The sequence below is a fragment of the Mustelus asterias genome, chromosome 11 (genome assembly GCF_964213995.1).
Source record: "Mustelus asterias chromosome 11, sMusAst1.hap1.1, whole genome shotgun sequence".
Taxonomy (NCBI): domain Eukaryota; kingdom Metazoa; phylum Chordata; class Chondrichthyes; order Carcharhiniformes; family Triakidae; genus Mustelus; species Mustelus asterias.
In genome coordinates this window covers 102754840-102771583 of record NC_135811.1, presented here as the reverse complement: position 1 = coordinate 102771583, position 16744 = coordinate 102754840, and the positions used below count along the sequence as shown (strand labels likewise).

At 46.4% G+C, this 16744-nt stretch overlaps 1 protein-coding gene across 4 annotated transcripts in view; it reads left to right on the top strand.

The window, feature by feature from the left end:
* The first annotated feature begins 4257 nt into the window (after positions 1 to 4257).
* Positions 4258 to 16744, top strand: part of LOC144500746 (alpha-2,8-sialyltransferase 8F-like) — a 72385-nt gene continuing 59898 nt past the window's right edge. For all 4 annotated transcript variants that reach the window (XR_013499005.1, XR_013499006.1, XM_078224144.1 and 1 more), the window contains exons 1-2: positions 4258 to 5016; positions 15401 to 15529. Coding sequence is in view for 2 of the 4 variants with exons in the window: in XM_078224144.1 (XP_078080270.1) it covers positions 4913 to 5016; positions 15401 to 15529 (233 nt within the window). In the remaining 2 variants the exon portion in view is untranslated. The remainder of the gene's footprint in view (positions 5017 to 15400; positions 15530 to 16744) is intronic.

Here is a 16744-nt window from a genome sequence, read left to right as displayed (position 1 = left end):
AAAGGGTTAAACACTCACTGTGGGCAGATGTGACAAATGACCATATCCCAGATAGCACAGTCACACCCCTAGGTGAGATCTTTCCGAGGTTACAGCAACAATAAGAAAATTGATATCTTATCAAGGATATCTTATCAAGGCTCCACAATGTCTAGAGGAGCCATTGTATCTCTGGAAAACTAATCAAGTGTCAGGGAGATGGGGACAATTAACACACCAAGGAAATCGGTTTGACAAACACAAACCCCTTTATATTGTAAACAGGTAGGTAGGATATCTCCAGAAAAATGATTAAAGTTAAGGTACACAGGACAATGGATCAGCATAATGTGATCAAAACAGAACTTTAACATATTTGAAGTCTGATGACCTAATCGAAATGTAGTACTTCGTAACACAAAAAAGTATAAGAATATGTAAGAACCTCTGATTAGCAGAGTAGCTCAGAAGCAAGCTGGAATTACAGCCATGAGTTCTGCTCTCTCTCATGCATGTTGAATAAAGCATTTTGTTGAAGTTCTACATGGTCTCTGAAGACTCAGTTCGTTCATTCCCTCCTATAAGACTTTGTGTATCTGGTTCACTCCCAGTCTCAGACTGCTTACTCACTTGCCTTCACTCATTGTGAGAGTGAGTATGTTTGCATGTCAGTGTGTGGGTGAGGGTGAAGAAGAACCCTGAGACAGGGAGTGAATTTGAATTACACAAACCCTCACATCTCTCCCATTGCTGGCAGGATAGCAAGTTCAGAGAGACTTTCAAACCTGATAATACGCTGCCATGGCATAAAGACAGCCCCGAACATCACCCAAGCACAAGGCAACGCCATCCGCGCTCTCAAGACCAACCGCAACATTGTCATCAAACCAGCAGACAAAGAAGGGGCCATCATCATACTGAACAGAAGGGATTACTGCAAAGAAGTGTATGGGCAACTGAACAACGAGGAACACTACAGACAGTTACCCACAGATCCGACCAAAGAACACACCCGTCAACTCAACAGACTGATCAAGACCTTTGATCCGGACCTTCAGAGCACCCTCTGTGCTCTCATCCCACGTACTCTCCGCAGTGGAGATCTCTACTGCCTCCCGAAGATACACAAGGCAAACACACCATCGTATCGGGCAATGGGAGCTTGTGCGAGAACCTCTCCGACTACGTCGAGGGCATCCTGAAACCCATTGTACAAAGAACCCCCAGCTTTTATCGCGACACTACGGACTTCCTACAGAAACTCAGCACACATGGGGCAGTTGAACCAGGCGTACTCCTCGTCACAATGGATGTCTCGACACTCTGCACCAGCATCCCCCAAGACGATGGCATTGCTGCAACTGCCTCAGTACTCAACGCCGACAATTGCCAGTTTCCAGATGCAATTTTACAACTCATCCGCTTCATCCTGGACCACAATGTCTTCACCTTCAACAGCCAGTTCTTCATCCAGACACACGGAACAGCCATGGACACCAAATTCGCACCTCAATATGCCAACATCTTCATGCACAGGTTTGAACAAGACCTCTTCACCACACAGGACCTTCAGCCGATGCTATACACTAGATACATCGATGACATTTTCTTCCTTTGGACTCATGGTGAACAATCACTGAAACAACTATATGATGACATCAACAAGTTCCATCCCACAATCAGACTCACCATGGACTACTCTCCAGAATCGGTTGCATTCTTGGACATACGCATCTCCATTAAGGATGGTCACCTCAGCACTTCACTGTACCGCAAGCCCACGGATAACCTCACGATGCTCCACTTCTCCAGCTTCCACCCTAAACACGTTAAAGAAGCCATCCCCTACGGACAAGCCCTCCGTATACACAGGGTCTGCTCAGATGAGGAGGATCGCAACAGACACCTCCAGATGCTGAAAGATGTCCTCATAAGAACAGGATATGGTGCTCGACTCATCGATCGACAGTTCCAACGCGCCACAGCGAAAAACCGCACCGACCTCCTCAGAAGACAAACACGGGACACAGCGTTCAGAGTACCCTTCATCGTCCAGTACCTCTCCGGAGTGCAGAAGCTATGACATCTCCTCCGGAGCCTTCAACATGTCATTGATGAAGACGAACATCTCGCCAAGGCCATCCCCACACCCCCACTGCTAGCCTTCAAACAACCGCACAACCTCAAACAGACCATTGTCCGCAGCAAACTACCCAGCCTTCAGGAGAACAGTGACCATGACACCACACAGCCCTACCACAGCAACCTCTGCAAGACGTGCCGGATCATCGACACGGATGCCATCATCTCACCTGAGAACACCATCTACCAGGTAAATGGTACCTACTCTTGCAACTCGGCCAACGTTGTCTACCTGATACGCTGCAGGAAAGGATGTCCCGAGGCATGGTACATTGGGGAAACTATGCAGACGCTACGACAACGGATGAATGAACACCACTCGACAATCACCAGGCAGGACTGCCTTTGCTGATTGCAGGGAAGCCACCCCTAAGGTCAAACCTCGACTTTCTGCATACCTGCTCTCTTCCATGTGCACCCACCCATCCTTCTTCCTAACCTCTCCAATCCTCATGGCTCGAGACCTGGATTTACCTTCTTCAGGGTTTAGTGGGATTTGGTTTTTGTCCTGTTCTGTAGTCCCCACAGCTGCCACTGATGCCCTCCCAGTGCAGCCGAAACCTAAGTGGGAGGGGTGGTGGGAAAGTCTCACTCAGCCCTTGTTAATGCACCCTACGGTGTTCTATGGTTACGGGGTGGGTCAGTCCAAAACATGTAAGCTCCTTGCTGATTTTGTTTCCAGCAGCCAACCCCCCCACTATTATTCCATCCAGTGTCTGTCTGTCACACACACGCACACACATTCAAACACACATACATAGCCACACACGCATACATACAAAAACACACACACATGCACATACACACAAATACATGCAAACACACACAAACATAAACACAGAAACACACACGCATACAGGGGTAGCACAGGGGCACAGTGGTTAGCACTGCTGCCTCACAGCGTCAGGGACCCGGGTTTGACTTCCTGCTTGCTTCACTGTCTGTTCGGAGTTTGCACATGACTCCCAAGCCACAGCAATGTGGATGACTCTCAGCTGACCTCATGGTAGCCATGATGTGGAGATGCCAGCATTAGACTGTGATGAGCAACAGTAAGAAGTCTCACAACACCAGGTTAAAGTCCGACAGGTTTATTTGGAATCACGAGCTTTCGGAGCTCTGCCCCTTCATTAGTGAGTGGAGAGGTAGGTTTCACAAACACGGCATAAACAGGCAAAGACACAATTGCAAGATAATGATTGGAATGCAAGTCTTTTCAGGTAATCAAGTCTTTACAAGTACAGACAGTGCGAATGGAGAGAGAGAGATAATGTTGGACTTTAACCTGAGACTTCTTACTGTGCCCTCATGGTGGCACAGTGGTTAGCACTGCTGCCTCCCAGCACCAGGGGCCTGGGTTTGATTCCCGGCTTGGGTCACTGTCTGTGCAGAGTCTGTACATTCTCCCCGTGTCTGCGTGGGTTTCCTCCGATTTCTCCAGTTTCCTCCCACAGTCCGAAAGACATGCTAGTTAGGTGCATTGGCCATGCTAAATTCTCCCTCAGTGTAACTGAACAGGCGCCGGAGTGTGGCGACGAGGGGATTTTCACATTAACTTCATTGCGGTGTTAATGTAAGCCTACGAGTGACACTAATAAAATAACCTTAACCTTTAAAATCGTGTAACAAGGCACACAGTTCAAGGGCAACTAGGGATGGGCAATGAATACTGGCCCAGCCAGCCACAACTGTGTCCCACGAATGAAAAAACATATATAAAAACTCCTGTGCTGTTATTCATGAAGACTAACCTTCTCAACCTTCGCCTCAGGTGTGGCTTATCTTCAGGTCAAATCGATGCATGTGATCATCTGGGACCATGAATAAATATTCTGCATCTTCTTAACAACTGGTGTTTTTGTTGGAAGTTTAATGCTGCACATTAGGGATAAATGGGATAAGAATTCAAGTTGCCCTGCACTGGGACCTGATTTTGAGGAGCAGAAAATGTCTGTGAATATCACCTGCTCCCCGCAGGTTTGGGGAGATTGCTGTGTTTGGAGATTACTGTCAGCACCGGGGAATAGGAAGTCCCACCTCCCTCCATACCATTGGCTCCAGCAGGAGAAATGATACACAAAACGCGGCGACGATTGGTTTGGCGATGTGTCACCGAGGCTGACCTTGCTGGGGAAACAATGAAAGAGATGATACCTCGAGGGGGGCGATGTGAGTTAACGGGGATCTAATTCTGACAGCGGTGTCACGGTGACAGATGTGGCTTGGCTCCCCCGCACTGCAATGTAGCAATCTCGCTGTTGTAATTTCTCGGTAGCAATTTCATCCTCGCAGCAGCCGGCTGTACCTGGGAATAGCTGCAGCGATGATGCGGGTAAAGGAGAGCCACTGACTGATCCCATGATAGGACATTCTCCTGGGGCTTGGCACCGGCTGCACCTATCGAGAGGGAGGGGGGAAGAGGATACAGCAAAAAAAAACACCAGTGGCAGGAGGCCAAAATGCACCAGGAATTGGAAAGTCTCAACCTCTGAGATTCACGTTTTCTCACCTTCCCCGCGAACCACTGATGTGCCTTTATTTCCTGGGGGAGAGGGGCAGGAGGAGTGGGGGAAGAACCGTTTTTAAGAAACGGAACACAGCAGGGCTTCCGAGGAAGGGTCACCCAGACCCCACAGGCTTTATACTCTGTCCCTCTCTCCACAGATGCTGTCAGACCTGCTAAGATTTTCCAGCATTTTCTTGTTCTTGATCCCCCGCAGTGTTTTGCCTTTATCCTGAGAAACATTTTAATTTTGCCTGCTGCAGACTTGAACGAAGCGTTGTGACTGCTATGGCCGCTTTCAGATGTACCTGGAAAATAAGGCTGTTAAGCTTCGCGATTTGCTTTCTTCTGTATGCAATGTTTATGAGGTTCGAAGAAACTTTCATTTCCAGGTATGTCATTCTCTTTTTTTTTTAACCTTAAAAAGTCCTTTCTCGTGGCGGTGAACCAGGGGTCGGTTTAGAATTGGGATTTTCTATCACAGAAACGCGTTGACATTTACTGCAGTCTGTAGCTTGTCGCTAAGTTTTTTTTTGTGTAGAGACAGGGGTAAATGATACAAAGCCGATTTGGAGAATACAGTGGGCTTTGCAGTTGGGTATAGCCACGACCCAGTGCAGAAATGTTTCTCCAAACTCCTTCCTGCGGCACTCAGTAGTTCCCAGAGACCAAACAAGTCTTTCCCTCGCATTTCCAGGGTGTCGCCCCCCCCCCGGCCACTGAATGGGGAACTGTTGTTTCGGAAAGTTTTTGGTTTAAACGCCCACATTTGTGCGCTGTTCTCTCCTGTTCACTTACAAAACGAAAAAAAAATCCTTCCCTCCCCTCTTCAAGGGGCTCTTTATATTCTCCTCTTGAGCTTTTGGATGAAGATTTCTAATTTAAAGAAAGTGTCTTGTTTCTTTTTAAGGGGGTTGTGGGGCACTGTCTCACATCATTTCTTGGAGGAACTGCAGGGGTAACTGGCATGTGATGCTGCCAGCTCCGACCAGTTTCTGACCTTGACCGTACCATCAGGGGAATGAGAGAGCCACCGTGATAAGAGACACATTTAGATGAAATGCCACCATGGGAACCCGCTGGTGCGCCTCCAAGCAATTGGTTACCGGGCAATATTTGAGGGAGGTGTGGCAACAGAATAGGTGCCTGATATCTCAGGCAGGCCATGCCATTTGCGTGCGGGAGATCTAAATACTAGGAGAACATTAATTATATTTTTGGTTTTCTTAAAGGGCTGTTGCTCAGTCTAAGTAATCTATTAGTGATAGTCTCTCACCTCCACTTCAGCCACTAAACACGGAGTCTATCTCTCTACTGAGTGCAACGCTGCAAATGTCTGTTTATGTATTCACTGATAACATGTTTCCTAAAATATAATGGGTGCTGGTTAATAACATGCAATCATTCCTATACTGGGCACGGCAGTATTTTGTATTGCATGGTACTGGCTGACTGTTGACTCGGGTAAATTAATGTTTGCATCTGACATTGAGCAACTCACACTTTCCAGTCCAACCCAGTAGACTATTTGGCCCGTGTTTCTGCTGGTTCTTTGATCGAGATATCCAATTTAACCCCATCCCGTTGCACTGTCTTCATTGCTGTATAATTTTATTTCTCATCAAGTATTTATCCATCATCTTTCCTGTCATCTGTTTTGTTGACTCTGCTTAATGACTTGTGTTGCAACGAATAATAATGTTCCTCAAAGACAAAGTTGACCCATGTAAGACTCATTTGTAGCCACACACCTCAGGGTGTGAATGTGTCCGTATAGCTACTAACCATGTGGAAAAATGCAGCCATGGCGGCACAGTGGTTAGCACTGCTGCCTCACAGCGCCAGGGACCCGGGTTCCTTTCCTAACTTGGGTCACTGTCTGTGCGGAGTTTGCATGTTCTCTCCGTGTCTGCGTGGGTTTCCTCCGTGTGCTCCGGTTTCCTTCCACAGTCCAAAGATGTGCATACTAGGTGGATTGGCCATGCTAAATTTCCGCTTAGTGTCGGGGGGACTAGCTACGGTAAATGCATGGGGTTATGGGGATTGGGCCTAGATGGGATTGTAGTCGGTGCAGCCTCGATGGACCGAATGGCCTCCTTCTGCGCTGTAGGATTCTATGATTCTGTGTCACAGTGGCAGAGACTCGGGTTCCATTCCTAACTTGGGTTACTGTCTGTGTGCAGTCTGCACGTTCTTCCCGTGTCTGCATGGGTTTCCTCTGGGTGCTCCGGTTTCCTCCCACAGTCCGAAAGACATGTCTGAAAGAGGTTTATATCACAAATTTAAGAGAAGGAGATGAGGTTTTGTGGGTGATAGAGGAGTGGACCAGAGTATCAGGGAGGGAATGGCACCTACAGAATGCTGGCAGGCGAAGATGTCTTTGGTGGTGCCATCATGCTGGAGTTGGCCAAGATGGCAGAGGGTGGTCCTTTGAGTTTGGAGGCTGGTGGGGTGTAAAGTGAGGACGAGGGTAATCCATAGAATCCATACATGGTTCTGGGAGAGAGGAGAAAGGGTGAGGGCAGAAGTGTGGGAGATGAATCGGACACAGTTGAGGGCCCTGACAACCATGGTGGGGGCAGGGAAATCTCAGCTCAGGAAACGGAGACATGTCAGAGGTACTGTTATGGAAGATAGCATCACTGGAACAGATGTGATCGGCATGTGATCAGAACAGATGTGACCGGGAGAACGGCATAGGGTCCTTACAGGAAGCAGAGTGTGTCAGGAGGTGTAGTTGAGGTCGCTGTGTGAGTCGATGGGCTTTAAATGAATATTGGTGGACAGTCTATTCCCAGAAATGGAGACAGAGAAGTCAGGGAAGGGAAGGGAAATGCCAGAGCTGGAGCATGTGAAAGTGAGAGAGGGGTGGGAATTGGAAGCAAAATTGATAAATGTTTCCAATTTCAGACAAGGAAGCGGCACCAAAACAATCATCGATGTAACAGAAGAGGTGTGGAAGGGGGCCAGAGTAGGACTGGAACAAGGAATGTTCCACATACTCCACAATAGGACAGACATAAGTAGGACCCATCCAGACACCCATAGCCACACCTTTAGTTGAAGGAAGTAAGACAAAGTTAAAGCAAGCATTGTTTTGGGAGATAGCCAGTTGGGGGTGTGTTGTGATGGATAGTAACTATTTGTTCCAGGAAGAAGTGGAGAGAAGTGTTGGCCTTGACAATGATGACCTCATTCAATGAAAGGATTTTTAAAAACAGTTTGGGTCGTGATCTGCAATGTAATATGATACTGAACAGATATTCTTTGCTATACAAATTCACAGATTACGTGTGCTAATCCATGCACATCAAATCTGGATTTTCTCAATTAATGCATATAAACCAATGTTCTGCTTTTTTATAAAATATCACTATGGTAACAATAACTAAATTGAGGAACAATGGACCTGCTTCTTTCTCCCCTATATTCCATAAATAACCTGTATATACATGTCATCCTTGCGGCACAGTGGTTAGCACTGTTGCCTCACAGCGCTAGGGACCTGGGTTCCATTCCCAACTTGGGTCACTGTTTGTGTGGAGTTTGCACCTTCTCCGCGTGTCTGCGTGGGTTTCCTCCGGGTGCTCCAGTTTCCTCCCACAGTCCAAAAGATGTGCTGGTCAGGTGCATCAGTCATGCTAAATGGTAACCCCCAGGATGTTGAAAGTGGGGGAAGTCAGCGACGGTAGAGCCATTGAATGTCAAAGGGCAATGGTTGGATACTGTTTTGTTGGAGATGGTCATTGCCTGGCACTTCTGTGGCCCATGTGAAACTTGTGACTTGTCAGCCCAAGCCTGGATATTGTCCAAATGTTGATCCAATTTGGACATGGATTGCTTCAGGATCTGAGGAGTCGCGAATGGTGCTGAACATTGTGCAGTTCATTCAACAGCGTCTTCCAAACCTGCGACACCTACAGTGACAAGGGCAGCAGACGCATGGGAATACCACCACCTGGAATTTCCCCTCTAAGCCAAATGCCTTCCTGACTTGGAAATGTATCATCATTCCTTGAACTGTTACCTGGGTCAACATCCTGGAACTCCCTCCCCAGCAGCACTATGGGTGCACCCACACCATATGGACTGCAGCGGCTTGAGATGGCAGCTCACCACCACCTTTTCGAGGGCAATTGGGGATGGCCTTGCCAGTGCTGCCCCCATCCCATGAACAAACAAAAAAAAAATCCTCTTGATCAATACTGTGCAAAATCGAAGTGGTCATTTATCTCCTGGCTCTTTGGACTGTTTGACTTGACATTGATGGTAGGCTAATGAAACACTTTGAGGCTTTTTTAACGTGATAAAGTACTGTTTCAAAAGCACTTTATTGAATGTAAAGCACTGTGCTCGTGAAGAGCACAATGTAAATGTAAGTCTTTCTCTTTTTCGACTATATGTAAGGCAGCATTGAGAATTTCCAGGTTCAGGGGTCAGGATTTTTAGATTGGTGGAATTTTCCTCCTGCCATCCCAGGAGTCGATGGCAAACACATCCCCGTCAATACTGCCCCGCCCCCACTGCCATCTCACACCCCAATCTGCATTAACTAGCTGGAGACTGGACTTCCACCCATCATTCGGAAGGAATCTGATTGGCCGGCAACTCTCTAGTCTCTACAGCGCCAGAAGCCGCAGTGAACAGGACTGGGACTGTGAGCTATCGCCAGAGGCCACGGGCGGAATTCTCCGCACCACACAGCGGGTTTTCCGGCGGGCGGGAACGGAGAATCTAGTGGGAGCCAAAAAATCGGATCCCCATCAACAAGAAAATAGTTTGCAATTTACCCAATGGCGGGTCAGCTATCCCGCTGATTAATGATGTGAATATCATTTGCATTCATTATTATCTCCTGAATCGTAGAGTCATACGGTGCAGAAGAGGTCCTTCAGCCCATTGAGTCCACACTGCCACATTAGAAACACCTCAACTCCCACCTAATCCTATCTACCAGCACTTGGTCCATAGCCCTGAATGTTATGATGTGACAAGCGCTCATCCAGGTACTTTTTAAAGGATGTGAGGCAACCCACCTCCACCACCCTCCCAGGCAGCGCATTCCAGACCCTCGCCACCGTCTGGGTAAAAAAGGATTTCCTCACATTCCCCCCTCTAAACCTCTTGCCTCTCACCTTGAAGCTATGTCTCCTCGTGATTGACCCTTCAACCAAGGGGAGCAACTGCTCCTTATCCACTCTGTCCATGTCTCTCATACTCTTGTACACCTCGATCGTGAATGAATGAATCCTCATTAAGTATGCTTCTTGCTGGAATTACGTGGCACCTTCCAGTCACGCCAGCAGGAAATCACACCGTTCTGAATCATGTTTGTAAAAGAGTGGCCTGCAGTGGTCAGACCTCACTTTGCTCATGACTTTGAGGTGAGTGTAATGTTCATAGCCTCTTTGACAAGTGCTGTGTTGGCCTCGTTGTGATACCAGTGGAATGCCACATTGCTGATGGTATGGGTTTGGTCTGCTACCGGTGGGTGACTCTGTTGTTTTGAAGGACAACGCCATGCAGTGGTACTCAGGCAGGGCAAACAAGATACTAGCATTTCAACCTGGGGGTAGAGAGAAGGGGTGGGGGGTGGGGGGGAGGATAATGGACACATGGGGCAAAGGGGGAGAAAGGCATTGCAAGGGGGTAGAGGAAAGACTGAGGGGGTGGGAGCTTGGAGCTCGATAAGGGAAGCTGAAGCACTAACCAACAAGTGTGTGAGTGGGATACCACCTTTGGGTGGCACAGTGGTTAGTTCTGCTGCCTCACAGTGCCAGGGACCCGGGTTCAATTTCCGGCTTGGGTCACTGTTTGTGTGGAGTTTGCACATTCTCCCCGTGTCTGCGAGGGGTTTCTCCGAATGCTCCGGTTTCCTCCCACACTTCAAAGATGTGCAGGTTAGGTTGATTGGCCATGCTAAATTCTCCCTTAGTGTCAGGGGGACTAGTGGGATAAATACATGGGGTCAGGATGGGATCGTTGTCGGTGCAGGCTCGATGGACTGAATGGCCTCCTTCTGCACTGTATGGATTTTATGATTCTATGTATGAACAGGATGGGATACACACAGGATAGGTGGTGCTCGGGGCGGGGTGTTACTGTGGCACAAGAGGGATGGGTTGCACTGAGACTCATGAAGTGAGGTGAGGGGGGTGGAGGGTGGGCTTGGTGGGAAGGGAGACCGTGTAGTTTCCAGTCATCAGGGCAATGGGCGATCTCATTGAGAGTCAGAATCTTTGGTCTTGAGCCAGCAGGTTTGGGCAGGTTTGAGTTAGAGAATACAAACGGTCAAGAGTGAGAGAGTGCAGACATTCCTGGGGTGCAGCCAGCTTTGCTGTGGGGCTATACACATGGCACACATATTGTACACCTGTTCCAGGGAGGAGGAAAGGGCTGTGTGCTCAACTGGGATAATGCCCAGCTTGGTGTGCAGTGTGCAGTCACAGTCTGTGTACATTGGCTTATCTGGTTTGCACTGGTCTACAGAGAGGATGATAACAGTTATGGGAGGTACCTGCAGCCTGTATTTAGGCTAAACATAGTAAAGGTGGAGGTGGAGGGGGGGATGGGATGCACCATTGCTGTTTTATAAAGCAAACTATCCTTGCTGTTGGAGCCCAGTTGGTTGATGGAAGGAAGGGAAAGGATGAAGTTTCCAGCTTTCTCCCCGCCCTGGGAAGCTCTTATATCAAACTGCCTTTTCAAGAGATTCTAGTTTTAGATTTCATTCTTGATCCATGTATATTAGATTCCACTGAATGTTCTACTCTTTTTTACCATTTGTGGGGATTATTTGAGCTTCCGTGACCCACTATGAGCAACCTGATACATTGATGAAGTGGCGTATTTTTAAAAAGAAAAAGAAACAGGAAAAGGAAGTAGTAGACCCATGACAAAACATTTTACTATTTATCCTGGGGGACATGGGCATCACTGGCTGGCCAACATTTATTGCCCATCCCTAGTTGCCCTTGGAGGGTAGTTGAGAGTCAACCACATTGCTCTGGAGTCACATGTAGGCCAGACCAGGTAAGGACGGCAGATGTCCTTCCCTAAAGAGACATTAGTGAACCAGGTGGGTTTTTTCCAATAATCAACAATGTTTTCATGGTCATCTATAGATACTTAATTCCATATACTTTTTATTGAATTCAAATTCCGTCATCTACCATGGAGGGATTCTAACACAGGTCCCCAGAACATTAGCTGGGTTTTGGGATTAATAGTCTAGTGATAATACCACTAGGCCATTGCCTTCCTTAACAACATTGTAGCTTTGACAAAGGGCCATCGAAACGTCAGCTTTTTTCTCTCCTTACAGATGCTGCCAGACCTGCTGGCATTTTCCAGCATTTTCTCTTTTGGTTAACAACAATGTACATTGAATGATTTTATAAACGTCTCTATTTTAACAATTCTAATCCTTCCATGGCCTTGATGTTCTCCAGTATGTAACTCCCTACAACCCTCGGAGATCTCGTTGCTCCACCATTACTTTGCGCATTTTAATTGGTGCACATTGGTGGCCGCACCTTCATCAGTTTGTGCCCTAAGTGAAATTTGCTCTATTCACTCCTTAAACCTCTCCACCTTTAAAACGTTTGTTTTAAAAGCTACCTCTTTGCCGTCTTAACATGTCTTCATGTAGTTCATTGTCAGATTTTGCTCGGTAACAAGCTCCTGTGTACCACTTAGGATGCTAGTGCTGTCAGTTGCTTAGCCCCTGAGACCCTGCAAGTCCCCCCATCCCTGCTCTATATCTCTGCACCTTTCTACCACACTTTCCCCCTTTAAGACAGTTCTGAGCAAGCTTTTGGTCATCCAACTTCGTATCGCCTCATGTGACTTGGTGCCATGCTTTGTTTTGCAACGCTCATATGAATTATTATGTTAATGCCAGTATATAAATTTAAAGTATTTTTTTTCTTATACTTAATTAAAGGTGTTATAGAAATGCGAGTTGTTGTTGTAGCTGTTACGTTCTTGTCTGTGATCAAAGTGCTCTAATGTGCAAGGACAGTATGTTTTCATACCCTTCCACTGATTTATCCCAATTTAATGATTTCCAGCAGTATATTTCTGTGAATTTAAAAACAAAGATTATTTATTAGAATACATTTGCCCTGGGGTTTTAAATGTGACATCTTACACATATAAAGATTGGGTACAAATGAAGGGAAAAACAATACGTTTCCAATCTGAAATGATATCATTCTCTTTCTTTATTCATTCGTGGGAGATGGGCAATACTGGCTGGCCATCATTTATTGTCCATCCCTAGTTGTCCAAGGACAGTTGAGAGTCAACCACATTGCTGTGGCTCTGGAGTCACATGTAGGCCAGACTGGGTAAGGACGGCAGATTTCCTTCCCTAAAGGACATTAGTGAACCAGATGGGTTTTCCCACAATCGGCAACAGTTTCACGGTGATCAGTAGATCCTTAATTCTAGACATCTTTTCTTAATTGAATTCAAATTTCACCATCTGCCGTGGTGGAATTTGAACCCAGGTCCCCAGAACTCTTTATATAGGCCTGTAATTTCTCCTGGGGCTAAAGGAGTCAAGGGAAGTGGGGGGAAGGTGGGATCAGGATATGGAATTTGATGATCAGCCATGAATCAAAATCAATGGCGGAGCAGGCTCGAAGGGCCGAATGGCCTACTCCTGTTTCTAGTTTCTATTTTTCTAATTGATGAGTGGAGGCCTTTTGAAAGTAGACGATTCTCAGGAAGCAGTGAAGCTTCTTGTAGTTGAAATTCCCAGGAGGTCAACTCTTAGGGGCATTTGAAGCTGACACATGTTTGGGGGGAATAGCCCTCCCATAGAATCATAGAATCCCTACAGTGCAGAAGGAGACCATTCAGCCCATCGGGCTGGCAGCAACCACAATCCTGCCTTGGCCCTATCCCAATAACCCCTATTTATTTATTTATCCTGCTAACCCCCCCGACACGAGGGACAATTTAGCATGACCAATCAACCTAACCCGCACATCTTTGGACTGTGGGAGGAAACCGGAGCACCCGGAGGAAACGCACGCAAACACGGGGAGAATGTGCAAATTCCACCCAGACAGTGTGCTGCTTTTGATAATTGCGCAAATTAGTCAGCAAGGAGGAAGAGATACCCATGAATTGTGACTAGTGACAAATTGCTGGATGATTGGTGTTGCTCCATGAGCTTCACAGCAACAATATCCACATAATGTTCATGAATTTGCTGCATTTGTGCATCAGTTGCCTATTACCCTCACTGCAGAATACTAGGACTAGTAATTAATAGAGTAAGTAACTTCTGAGCTATATAATGACTGCCAATCAATCCCCTCTGCCCTGGAAAGTGAACAGTTCTTCAGGCACTGAATTGTTACTGGAGATATCAAAAATGTAAAATTTAAATTATATTCTCTTTCTTTTCCTCTCTATCGCTTCTTCTTTCCATCTCTTGATTTCTCTGTCTGGATTTGACATTGAATTCCCCCACTTTAATTCATATTCATTCTCGATCACTCCTCTGTTCTCCTCATTCTCACTCCTTAAATCAAAGTCATCAAAGGGTTACGGTATTGGTCTCATCAATTTTGATTGAGTTTTTTTTTTAAGGGGTAACCAAGAAGGAATCGAACTCCCACTTCCAAGGCATGGTTGTACCTTATCTGTGTGGTTAGCCTTGCAGCTGCTTCATTGATGTAGATGGTCAATCTCTGATGGTCTCTGTTTTAGAACAGCTTCTGCCGTTATATTTTTGAAAGCGGGTGGAAAACATGGTTGGCTTTCCCATGTGACCTGTGACAACTCTAAAGTACTTTTCAAAATAAGATAGTGTGTTAGACGGGTAAGCATCCCTGTGGTCCTTTGTCTTTGGGATGAGGGGCCATCACAATCCACTGAAAACCCGAAGAGATCCATTTCATATTCATCTGACACCCACTGTGCTTTGATGTCTCCATTGTTCCTTGTCCTGTCTGCTGACAGGCCCTCCTTAACAAACGGCATGTGAATTTCACAAATGGCTATGATTTTTTTTTGTTTATTCATTTTACCGAATGTGGGCATCGCTCGCTGGCTGGGCCCAGCAGTTAATGTCCATCTCTAACCGCCCTCCATTTCAGAGGGCATTTGAAAGTCAACCACATTTTAAAAAAATTCATTCGTGGGACATGGGCATCGCTGGCTGGGCCAGCATTCATTGCCCATCCCTAGTTGCCCTTGAGAAAGTGGTGGTGAGCTGCCTTTTTGAAACGCTGCAGTCCGTGTGCTGTGGGTTGACCCACAATGCTGTGGGTCTGGAGTCACATGTGGGCCAGACCAGGTAAGGACGGCAGAATTCCTTCCCTCAAGGACATTAGTGAACCAGATGGGTTTTTATGACAATCGACAATGGTTTCATGGTCATCATTACACTTTTAATTCCACTTGAATTCAAATTTCGCCGTCTGCCGTGGCAGGATTTGAAACCGGGTCCCCAGATCTTGCCTTGGGTCTCTGGATCACGAGCCCAGTGACAATGCCATTGTACCACTGCGTCCCATATGTCATTAGATATTTTCGTGTGTCTCATGACTGGAGTGCCATGCTGCCTAGTCACATGATGTGGCCCGACCATTTTAAACAGCTTTGGGTGTCTGCTTTTTCAAATAAAAATCTCTAGTTTTATGAATATTTTCATGCCTGTGCTGGATACAACACAGGAAAAAAATCGCAGCACGGAAATCATTGTCATTGATGCTTTGTTGCTGTTATGACTGGCTTAGTGGTTCTTTATTCTTCCAGCCCCATAGATCAGCTGTTGAAACTGAAGATATTAGGTCCGAGGTTACAAATGAATGACACTGAAGTGAAGAAAATAAATGACAGCGAAAAGAAATCAGGTGACAAAGGCTGCGACACATGCACTTACAGGTGAGCAGTGATGTTGGATTTCTACTTTGGCAGATGACGCCTGGGGAAATGGCGCAAAGTCCGATCCCAGTGGGTCAGAGTTTGGGAGCGCTGACCACAGTGCTGATACAGTAAGAAGTCTCACAACAACAGGTTGAAGTCCAACAGGTTTACATGGAATCACGAGCTTTCAGAGCGCTGCCCCTTCATCAGGTGAGTGGAGAGGTAGGTTTCACAAACACAGCATATATAGACAGAGACACAATTGCAAGATAATGGTTGGAATGCGAGTCTTTACTGGTAATCGAGTCTTTACTGGTAATCAAGTCTTTACAGGTACAGACAGTGCGAGTGGGGAGAGCGATTATCACAGGTTGAAGAGGTGTGAGTTGTCTCAAGCCAGGACAGTTAGTAAGATTTTGCAAACCAAATTGTGTGTTTGTGAAATATACCATTCATCTCACCTGATGAAAGAGCAGCGCTCCGAAAGCTCGTGATTCCAAATAAACCTGTTGGATTTTAACCTGATGTTGTGAGACTTCTTACTGTGCTCATCCCAGTCCAACGCTGGCATCTCCACATCCACAGTGCTGATAGTTACACAGAAGGTTTGAAGGGGAGAGAAACGGGAAGAAAATGTATTGCTTGAACGGTTCAGTAGGAATCTGGTCACCCTGTTATAGAAAGGATATTATTAAACTAGAAAGAGTGCAGAAAAGATTTACTAGGATGCCCCCGGGACTTGATGGTTTGAGTTATGAGGAGAGGCTGGATAGACTGGGACTTTTTTCTCTGGAGCATAGAAGGCTGAGGGGTGATCTTATAGAGGTCTATAAAATAATGAGGGGCATAGATCAGCTAGATAGTCAATATCTTTTCCCAAATGTAGGGGAGTCTAAAACTAGAGGGCATAATTTTAAGGTGAGAGGAGAGGGATTAAAGTGTCCAGAGGGGCAATTTTTTCACACAGAGGGTGGTGAGTGTCTGGAACAAGCTGCTAGAGGTAGTAGTACAGGCGGGTACAATTTTTTCTTTTATAAAGCATTTAGACAGTTACATAGGTAAGATTTGTATAGAGGGATATGGGCCAAACCTGGGCAATTGGGACTAGCTTAGGGGTTTAAAAAAAAGGGCGGCATGGACAAGTTGGGCCAAAGGGCATTTTCCATGCTGTAAACCTCTATGACTATGACTCTTTGTGAATGGCCCAGGCTGCTTTTGATAATTGTGCAAATT